The sequence below is a fragment of the Atractosteus spatula genome, chromosome 9 (genome assembly GCF_055471065.1).
Source record: "Atractosteus spatula isolate fAtrSpa1 chromosome 9, fAtrSpa1.hap1, whole genome shotgun sequence".
Classification (NCBI taxonomy): Eukaryota; Metazoa; Chordata; class Actinopteri; order Semionotiformes; family Lepisosteidae; genus Atractosteus; species Atractosteus spatula.
In genome coordinates, this window is record NC_142714.1 from 45,338,914 (window position 1) to 45,350,458 (window position 11,545).

An 11,545-nucleotide genomic window follows, 5' to 3' on the forward strand; every position below is an offset into this window, starting at 1 on the left:
GGGAGCGCACATAACTAACCTGTGAGTTTCGCAGTAGATGATCTATTCATGGTAAATATTTAGCATAACAAATTTCTTCATGTCATGCCTGTTCAATAAAATCTGGATCTGCTAACGAAGGATTGTCTTTTTCCCCGATAATAACTTTGTGAATTGACTGTAGTTGAAAGTTTCTTTTGATGCTCGGTGTATTATTTATTAATCTTATAGCTCTTCCTGGAGGCAGTAAAATCGTTTGTACTCTCAAGTAGTTTTTGTCTTTCATGGTAGATTTAACAGGCTTTTTCTCGCTCAGCTACTGCCGAGGTCACGTATGTAATAATGACAAACCCCTGCTTGCCAGAACATTAGCTCAGATAACTGGCCCTTGGCTTTTGTTGCATTATTTTTATGATTATGTACACTGTATTTCACAATGTAGCCTGGATTTCATTGTTCACATCGCATTTTTCATTGAGGTGAAAACGGCAGGTGCTTGTAAGCATAACGGGTCTGATGGTCTTTCTGGCAATGATGGGTTTGAAGTGAGAAAGCTTTTTTGAGACACTATTTCTTGTGGGAATCCTGTTTGAAAATTTATGCAGACTTGCCTACTGATGTATAAGTGTGGTGCGTTATTGATGCATTCCCAAGTGGTTCTTGCTGCCAATGACCTTTACAGTGTTCTGTTTTCCTTTCAGTCTTCTCCTTGGAGGTATGATTTTTTAAACTTGTTCTCCAACTATTGTTCTCATTCTGCTTTTTATGTTCATTGTCTCCTTGAACTAAAACTTTCTTGTAACCAGTTCTTTTTATTTCGAATAGGTGATGATGACAAAGCGCACAAAGGATATGGGAAAATTCAGCTCTGTTACTGTCTCGACCATAGATGAGGAAGAAGAAGAGATTGAGGCTGTAAGTCATAATATTCTACCATATCCCCTGTTTCCATATGCATAGATAATGACTAAAATCAACATTTCCTGGCATAGAGTGGAAATATATTTAAAAAGGAATTGACAGGACTGTGCTCAAAACACATCCCCTCTACTTCATGTAATGATTTTTTTTTCTCCCTATTCAGTCAAATTAGGTTTAGTAAAAGCATAAAATAAAACCATATTACTTACAACAGTGATGGGACAAAGGATCAGGAGGCATGAAATCAAATTACATTTTTATAAAAAATTTAGCTGTTACGAAGATTGCTTTTTACCATGACCACATGTCAGGTTTTTCTTTCAAATTTAGACTGAGGTTGAGAAGCATTGTCTTTGATTGAAAAGGCACTCTATGTGCCCAAGAAAATAGAACTGACTTTGGATCCATACGATTAATTTTAAATGAGAACAATTGAAAGAAAAGCAATTGCCGCCGCATGATAACTCTAAAAAGAAAACCTTGAACGTATTGCTATGGCAAGTAGTGAAAACATTAACGTGAAATGATTATAGACCCTTTCCAGTCTTCACTGCTGAGGCCTTAAACACTTGTAGTGTCTAAAAGATAAAAAAAAAAAATTTCATTAGTTATTGCTTAATTGATTCTCAACAGGGGAAATTATACTAAACCGGATCATTTATTTACACACAGGTACAATTAAATAGACAATATTTCATGGTTACATTAATATGAACTTTCAAAGATCAATACGAATATAATCATAAAGGAATTCAAGTAGGTAGCTGTGTTAGTCGAAAAGCTAAAAGCCGAAAAGTGTTTCTTTTCTTCTCTTTTCAACATGGAATGAACCTTTACTTGTTCCTAATCATAAAGGATGTTATAGAATGATTAGGAAATTCAATCAACAAAGGTCTCGCCCAAACACAGTTGACATAACATGTGAGGTATTATTAGATGATTGTGAATGGAATTTCCTGGGTGATGGTGCATACGTTGCACACCATATCACATTGGTGACAGAGATGAGTTGACCAGGAACTTTTTAATGCCCCAGTGTGACTATCTGCAGGCCTGGGTGCTGTCAGTGAGGGTAACATTTCACTTAGTACTGAATCTTTTGTATGTGGCTGTGTAGCCTGTAACGTCAGGAGATTAATGGCTCTAAGACTGTGAAAGCTGGAGAAGTCTCTGCACCTCCTCTTTCTCCTTGTCTGTTGGATTTCTTACTGTGAGCCAAGCCAAATGTAAACTGTGAAACACTGTTCATGATTCCAAAATGTGTGGACCAGGAAAGAAATGGGTACGTTAGAAAAAGCAATATATTATAATGACGCTAAAACAAAAGTTATTCTGAGCTGTAGAACCACAAAGGAAAGGCAAGATATCACGTAAAATGTCTTGAAGATGATAATAGGAACCTTTCAGAACAGGAACGGGAAGTGGCTTATGTGTTAAACAAATATGTCATTAACGTATTTACTAGGGAGAATATTAACAACAAGCCACAGGTTGAGGAAAGTTCTGTATTAGTTTTAAGCAATGAGGAAGCTGAAGTGGTAGAGGTACTTAGGAGCACTTAACAAAACATCCCTCATCTGAAGATGAGGGATATTATTTATAGATATTTTGAACAAGTATTGAACATATTTAAGATATGGGTAGTACCTATTGACCAGAAAAGTAATTGCATAGAAGCCATTAATTAAAAGAGGAGTAAACCAATCAGTTGCAGGCCAATAAGTCTTGTTTTTACATTAATGGAAACACTGAATTAAATCACAGGGTAATTTATATGGTTATAGGACTGATTTAGAAAAGGCAAGACTTTCTGTCTTGTTAATAATAATAATAATAATAATAATAATAACCTGTCCCTTACTGGACACGACACTCAAATACATGTACATTTTCAGAAGGCTTGTGTTAATGTTCCATATAAAATATTTAAAAATACAAATAAAGGGTGAATGCAGACACTACAGTGAAATAACCAATTGTGCAGTGAGTGGGTCGGTGACCACAGCTCATCCTAACAGATATTAATGATGTATGTTCTACAAACTAGTAGTGAAGTTCAGTAATGACGTCAACATAGGAGCGTTAGCTGGCATTACAAAACGGCAAAGGAAATTTTAAAAAGTGTTATTTTCAGAGTGAGCAAACAGCTGGCAGGTAATGTTTAATTTATACAAATACAATTTATACAACTAAATTTGGAGAAACCACACTTCAGGAGGCTGTTTATGAAGAAAGACTAAGAAAGAAATGTCAACAATGCCAAAAAAAGACTTTGGCATTTGTTGACATCATTTTTATAAGTTAGACCATATTTGAAATACAAATAAGGAAATACCCAAAAAGTGTAAAAGTGCAGAATTTAAATTCAGAGATGTCAGAAGTGCACTAGTAGAACATTATTTAAAATGCTGTATACAGTTTTGGTCACCAAATTACAAAACTAATATTACGAAAGCAGAATCAAACAAAGTAACCATGTTTATTTTTGGGCTTAATGAATGACAGAGCTGCACTAACAGGCTAAGAGGACTGAATCCTTTTTTAATATTCAACAAATAAACTATGACATAACCTGTATCAGATATTCCAGATTCTAAAAGGCATTAACAAAGTCAAACCCATTGGACTTCCTCTACAGTGAAACATAATCCGGAGTACACAAGTGTACATTCTAAGAAAAGTGCATTTAAAACTGAGAATCAGAGGCACTTTCTTACACAAAGGACATATTGTTAAAACTAATACCCTGGCTTCATTTTTACAAAAATACATTACGGGATAATTGTAAATAGGTTTGTTTGACTTTACTTCCACTGTACTAAAGTATGCTTTATTTCTGTATAATTCATGTGTAGGAATGTGGTATCATGTGACTATTCCACACCATAATCTGAGCGTATCGCCTCAAATTTGTGTTAGTGATAATACAAATGTTTGTAATTTTTTGTTTTACTCTGATGTAATGTCTTTAATCGGGATTGAAGGAAGAAACTCTTAGATCATGTTATCTACAGTGATAATACCATGTAAGGAGATCACATAAATTAAACAAGAAGTAGAGCTTAATTAAGATTTGTCTTCTTTTTCCAACAGAGGGAAGTTGCAGATTCATATGCACAGAATGCAAAAGTCATCGAGAAACAGCTGGAAAGGAAAGGCATGAGCAAAAGAAGACTTCAAGAGCTGGTAATGTAACCATAACTGTATTGATGAATACACTTTGACTTAGATTAAATACGGTGCTTTACAAAAGTATTCAGAACTTTGCACAGTTTTTTACATATTGTGTGTTGTTTTAAAGCTTGCAGTCATGACACTTTGAAGTAGCAGTTAATCAAGTAGTAGCTACAGGATTTAGTGTCTGAGGTGGGAGAAAAAGTCTGTGGGTCAGGAAAATCTCAGTCACTCCACAAAAGGGCCTTTTATGGAACTGAAAACACCTACCTAACATATAGCCAGTACTTTATTTAACATTACTGTTTACAGTCACCTAAATATTAGGTAATATTAGTGGGTAAAGCTGAAATAATGAAAGAAGCACCAGCGTTGCTTATCCCTATTCCCATGATTCAGTTCAGAATAAGGGCCACACAAGCAATGCAACTTTTTTTTTAATTATCTGTAATTACATTGCTCCAGTACCACATTTAATAATTGTTATTAAATCATTAAATAATACAATTTAAATATAATGGCAACTTAAATCATATTAAAATATTTTCCAATGACTGGGTCAGTGCTTCTCAAATGTTCTTTTAAAACAGTTTTTGTAATTTTGTGATCAATTGGGTTTTGTCTGTTTTTTTCTTAGTTTGTAAAATTGCTGTGTATACTGTTTTTGGTTTTATTACATAAGATTCCTTTACCGTGTGTTCTTTTCATTAGCATCTTTGTAAAGAGCTTTCACACAAGCGCTTGTTATTTTTTTCTTTTACCTCTCTTATGTGGGTACTAAATTAATTTTGTTCAGATGTACTTTTTAAATTTCTCTGTAGTTCATGTTTAGGCCTTATTAAACATGTTTCATGTGATGTGAGCCAGTATTAGAATCTGTCTGATTTGGTTTATGTTACTGCCTTCAGCAGTTCTTGGTTATCATCTATATATATGATGTATTTTTAGATCACCATCTCCTCTGTTCCAGCTTTTGTTACTACTTGGCTAACACTTGTCATATTATCATGACCTTTTCCTTATCTGGTAATCCTCTAAGTAAATGTTTTAGCATGCAGAAAAAAATATTCGTTAGCACTTACAATTGAGAGCAAACATTATGAATTTTTTTCCCTGGGAGCCTACCCAAGAGAATACATTTATTCAATTGTTTATTGAGGGAATGCAGCAGTGGAAATGCTTAAGTATGATGATTATTTTTTCCTTTTTTTTTCTCACAGGCTGAACTGGAAGCTAAGAAAGCCAAGATGAAAGGAACGCTGATCGACAATCAGTTTAAATAAATCCCATCTGCGGATCAGCTTGTGAACCAATATCTGAAATGAGTGTTCCTCTCATAAAAAAATATCGGATACATGGCTCTGGTTTTCTTTGTTCAGTAGGCGCAGGTTCTGCACTTTCTGCACTTAGATTTTTACTTCAGACCTTCAAGATACATGTTGGAAATGGAGAATATAATATTAAATGTTATGCCTCGTGTTTGGTTACTTTCCCATATGAAACCAGTCAAGATTAAATACTTTTGCAGAAAGGAGTCATGACTACAAAGATGGGACAAATTGGGAATTTGGACTGGGTGTGTTTATAATTGCTAGTATTTGAAAAAAGGAAGGGTTAGTTGTAAAAGCCCTTAGATCTGTTAAAAATTAATTGAAAAGGTTTAAAAAGCTGGTCAATTAATGATTTGCATATCATTTGCCTTTTAATTTTAAGAAGATATCGGAAGATATACTAACAAAAAACCATGCCATTTTTCCATAAAAAAGTGTTCACGTGTAGAAATTGCTGTCCTTTTCAAGACATTTGTCTTCTGAACATTTCTGGTGTGGTCTGTAACAAAATTAAAAGCATCATGAAAAGTAAACTCCCCCTTAAACACATAGCTCAATATAAGTCAGTTGTCACCTTAATTCCATAAAGATCCAGCTCACCCATTTGTTTATAGCTTCTCGTGTGTTTTGTTAAGTTTGCATTTATCGTGGTAGACAGTACTTGATGAGCTGTGTTTTATAAAAGGATGGGATTCAATGTGATGTATTGTTTTCTTGCTTTTGATAATAGTACTCTTGTCAAATAGAACCAAATCCCAGGTAAATTTGGTAATAACCACATTGCTAATAGTTTTGCAAAGGTTTGCATCCTTTGAAAGGTTTTAAAAATTAGTTTATGTACCATTATTTTTCACAAAAAATAGCTTGTAATTTTTTTTAACTTGTAAATGGCTTGTACATACATTGTATTCATAACAATAAAGGAATTTGTTTAATACATACAGGAAAAACATTATTTTTTTTCTTTGTAACATGCAAGATGTTTTGTTTTTAATTTAGCATAAAGCAATTCTTTTTGAAAGGCAACGTTGGCAAATGTATGTTGAGACATTTGCAAATTAGTCAATCACAATAAGCTGGAAGTCCAAGTAATTTCTTTACTTTTTTAGAAAAGTTGTTTAATTTAGCTTTGCAAAAATTATTTTTGAGGTACCTGGTTAACAGTAATCTGAAGATTAAAAAGTTGCTTTTTGAACATTGGCGAATGCTATTCTTAATTGAAAAAAAAAGGGCCTTGCTCAGGGGCCTAATGGAGTAGGATTCCTCTGCCGGCCTCAGGATTTGAACCGGCAACCGTCCAGCCACAGTGCCACCGCTCCGTCCTATGGGCACAAAGCGGAACTGTACCCAAGAATGACATTCCACCATAGGACAGAGGTATGCACACATGGACAACTTATTTTTTACAGTATAAATCTACCCACGTCTTTGGCAGTTGGAAAGAAACTTGAACAGCCAGAGAAAACCCATTCAAACACAAGAACATGCAAACATTGTGCCAGAATATATTTGTGGCAGGTGAGCAGTAATTAGGGTAGTAATTTAAGCAATCCTGTAACTAGAGTTCAATTGTGGTCGTTTATATTGGGTTATTTAGATTAGGTTTCTTTTGTTTCAAAAATCTTCTTAGAATAAAGTCTCCTTGTACAGTAGTTTGCTTTCCATTGTGATTCGTCCCTGTGTTTAGATCTCACGAACCACCTGCAGGGAACTAGGCTTGTCACATTATTGTATAAAGTCTTTCTTGAGGTCAGAAATGTTGACATGAGGGTGCATAACTAAAAAGGCTTATATAGCATTTCTTTTCTTGTTTCAATAAGGTCACGCTTCAAGAGGGTTCTCATTCATCTTTCATTTCACCGAGGCATAATTAAACTATTTGTTGATGTATTTCCAAATGTCAATGTTCTTCTTCTATCAGTGGATTAGAATACCGTGTTTGATTAGAAAGATCATATTTGGAAAAACGTGTTTCAAGGGTGTTTGTAGAGTGGTCCCAATGCAAATAAATATCAGTGTCATCATATTATTCAAACAGCATCTCCTTATTATCATATTACAAGAGACATGATGAAAGCCTGTCTCAGGTAATGCAAATGTGGTGCCAAACGTAAGCCCTCTGAACATCAGTGTGATGAGCTAGGATGACGGGTAGCATCTAGGGCTGGTTGTCAAGAATATTCAAGAGAAATAGGACAAAATCTCACAAAATAATACTGTATGCAGCTTTCCTAAACAGTGGCAACATGCACAGCTAGTGATTTTCACAGTAGACACCCTGTGGATGAGTCATATTGATTAGCATAATGAATTTATCCATGTAATTTCTATTCAATAAATAGTACATCTGCTACAGAGCTTTTTTCCCAATAACCATGAATTTGATGCAGTTAAAAGTTTTTAATATGCTTCATATAGTTTTTGAAGTTGACTTGGCTTTTAAAAGAATACCTGCAGCTTTCCAAACATATAATAAATGCAGCCTTTAATCACTAAATCAATTAAAGTTTTAACATTATATCTTACATATACTGATATATCACTATTAATGTATATTATGTATTTCTGAATTCATAACTGCTTTGGTTTTGATACGTGTGGTGTAATACATTGAGTTAATAATTTGCTAAAGATGCAAGCCGCAAGCATTCTATTCATAGCAGCTGGTTAATGTCTGCAAGCAAACCTGCTAAATGAATTTAAATGATCTACTGCACACAAAAAAAGGTACCAAACTCCACATATTCTTTAGTAAATATATCTTTTAGTTTTTGAATATCGCTATAAATTGGATTAGATAAATCCCCCAAACAAAACTTCAGCCATTGTATCACTTCAACAAAATAGGCCACATGAGTAAACTTTTGTTGCTGGTTTTATAAGAAGTTTACACTTTATCCTATTTCCTGTAGCATGGGGAAAATATAAACTGAGTTCTAGACTATAAAGTGATCTAGAGCTCAATGAAATTAATATTAGGTAATGAATCTGCAATTATAATATTTGTATGAGAATATTAACACAAATCATTCCAACCTTCAGTCAATTTATGGTTACTGGACTAAGTAATATTAAATTACTTGCCTTTTTTGAGAATAAATGTTATACCACAAGTAGCCCTGAACTGGGGACTGAACTAAACATGACAGATTTATTTTAAGGTTTTGAGAAAAAAAAAGATTTAAAGTTGGATATATAGATGGATGACCTGTCGGCTCATTTCACAGATTGTGATTAGTGCCTTCTATTGAGACAACCTTCTCTCTGCGGTAGGATTAAGCATGTTACTCCCATTCTGTGGGCTCCAAACAGAGACAGACCTGGTTTTGAAGTTGGTGTTGAATCAGTAATAAACACTTAATTGCCTTATCTTACAACTACTACTGTTCCAAAATATCTTAGCCCATATGTTTCCATTTGTTGAACACCTGTGACTAGTTCATTTTTCTGACATATCAGCTTTTGCTGTGAAACAATGACATGTTGTAAATCCATTGTAAATCAGTTTTTTTTTCAAAGTACAAAGTAAAGCATTATTTTGTAATGAGTTTTATTTATATGAAGAATGAAAGTGATTTAAAAAAATATTTTTTTTATTTTGTTGTTTAATTAATTTACAGTTCAGTAATTCAAGTGTTTTCTGTTAACTCGGATTATTAACTGCAGTCCTAATCTGGGATTTCAAACACTACATCTGTTTAAGGCAGGAGTCATGCAGAGTTCTGGCAGACGTACAGTAGTATGATTGACCATGTTTTACTGTATATACTGTATACTTAGAAAACAGTCAATCTGAAAAAAACAAATCTACTACAACAGCTAATCAGGTCAGTGTGTGACAAAGAGAAATTCTACATTATTTGAAAAAACTCAGCACCAGTTTATATACTTTCAAGATTAGAAATTATTGAACTGAATCAAAAGATTATTGTTTTAGCATATTTAAGGTTTTTAGCCATTGATTCAAAAGAGCTTGTGACATCAGAAAAGTTATTTAACTCCAGGACAATAAAAGTAAAAGCTGAAGTAAACAACGTTGATTGTTAGTTGCTGAATTGTAGCTCAGATTAAAAAAAAGAACAACTTTGCTGAAGATGTTGTAATAAAGCTTCACATAACTAAATAAGAATACTGATAAGTAATGAACTGTATTGTATTACCATGTATAGAATATTAGTACCCCAAGCACCTTCATAAGTGAGCTGAATATTTCTGGCTTATATTGATTTTTCTTAGTAACTGTCTTCACTAATTATTTCACCTCTGTTGGTTTAATAGCACACTTCTACCATCAAATCCTGCACAAACTTAGAAGGCTGGATCTAGCAAAAGGCAATATTATTTCTAACATTTTACAGTAGAAAATCATTACAGATTTTCTTCTACAGTTCAATATGCAGGGAAATTCATGCTTTAATGAAATATCCTCTACTTAAAAAGCACTCAAATTCATTTCATGCTACTTGTAAAATATTTGAATTTTCTCTCAGCAGTAAATTTGTAAATATAACATATCATTCCACAATAATGTAACCTTTACTTGAGAAGTATTGAGATTCCAAGGTTTTACATTCTTCTCTTCAAAACATTTGAAAATATGTTCAACCCTGCTATAATCTATATGACAGCAAATATTTTTATAAATATTTAGATAAAGTGCAAGTACAACTATTTGAATTATGCAAACAAATAAACAGTTACTACATTAACCGTTAAAAATCTGTTTCGATCATGTAGCTTTCTGCTCATTGGTTTGTTCAAAGGTGGGGAGCTGAGTAGTCATTGAGCTCCAGCATCCCGGAGTACAACAATTTACAGGTTTATTTTTTAATTGAAAAATAAAAAAGAGTGTGCTATTCTCTTATTCACAAAATTAGCTGCAAAAAAGTAATTCATGGCTGAGTTATAATGAAAAGCAAATGATGCTCAGTCTCTTAAGCACAGAAGTTGCCCATCCCAGCTACAAACATTTTGTTCTCAGAAAAGCCTACAGTACTTCCTCAGTTGTCAAATATTATTAGTTAAGCTGGAGAGATGCTTGCACTGACAACACTGCAATGGAAAAATTAATTGATTAAGTAGAATGGATGTGGTTTCAGTCTGCAAAAGGCATGGGCATCTGTGAAGGGTGTTGCCTGCCTTGTGCCTGATTCTTGCTGGTTTAGTCTTTGGCTCCCCTGCAACCCTGAAATAGATTAGGCAGTTAGAAAATGGATGAATGGATTTGGTTTAAGAATCCCTAGATTCTTCAATAAGCTATTAAACAGGAGTCCTCAACTCCAATTATGGAGCGCTCTATCCCTGCAGATTTTGCTGTTCCCGTGAAGTCAACAATATTTTAATTCAATAGTTTAGGACAATTTGAGCTAAGTATTAGTTCATCTGGGTCTTCAACTGTTTATGATTGAAAGAGAGCGAAAAAAAACCCCTGTGGACTGTGTTCTTTGAAGTCTAAACATGTTCCCTTGGGCCCAAAGGTTTCCAACTCCAGTCCTCAAGATCCACAGTCCGGTACGTTTCAATCATTTGTAAAGACACAGAATGATTGTTAGAGTTAAATTAGTTTGGTAAGTGTTAGTTTGTCAAATTTAGATGATTTAGTGTCCACCTGAAGCGCAAATCTGAACATACTTCAGTCATCAAAGACCAGATTTCTGTTAAATGACTTAATGAATTAATAACTTTTCAAGGGCTCTAAATTCAATTAATAGTTAAGATCCAACTAAATTGAGACAAATCCACATTAGGATAGCTTTTCTTCCAATTAATTAAAAAAGATTTAAAAGTTGACCAGAGTTGGGAGGGGCAGTTAATTTGGGAACTGGTAGGAAGGTGAAATTGTTTCAGGTGAAAAGGTTTTTGTCTTTATAATGCTTTTGTTTGTTGACTGTAGGATACATAAAATAGGGGCAATAATGGGTTATCACATGAGTTATCTGTTTGTCTGGGGAAATATTTAACATGAAAATTGATAAGATTTACAGCTGCCAGTCCTCTCACTCCTAGCAGTAATGCTACATTTATGTTTGGATATGGTTTGAATAGGAATCTGATGAGATTACAATTATTATGACACTGAAAAATCCCGGATTTCATGTCCATAGTTAACTAAACTCACTGAAAATGGGACATATGAGTAA

The 11,545-nt window shown here is 33.9% G+C and overlaps 1 protein-coding gene across 1 annotated transcript in view; it reads left to right on the forward strand.

Moving 5' to 3' along the window:
- Positions 1-6,346, forward strand: part of steep1 (STING1 ER exit protein 1) — a 28,548-nt gene extending 22,202 nt beyond the window's left edge. The window contains exons 5-7 of the mRNA XM_088925378.1: positions 805-894; positions 3,994-4,086; positions 5,295-6,346. Of these exons, the coding sequence (XP_088781504.1) occupies positions 805-894; positions 3,994-4,086; positions 5,295-5,357 (246 nt within the window). The 3' untranslated portion in view covers positions 5,358-6,346. The remainder of the gene's footprint in view (positions 1-804; positions 895-3,993; positions 4,087-5,294) is intronic.
- Positions 6,347-11,545: the final 5,199 nt, after the last annotated feature.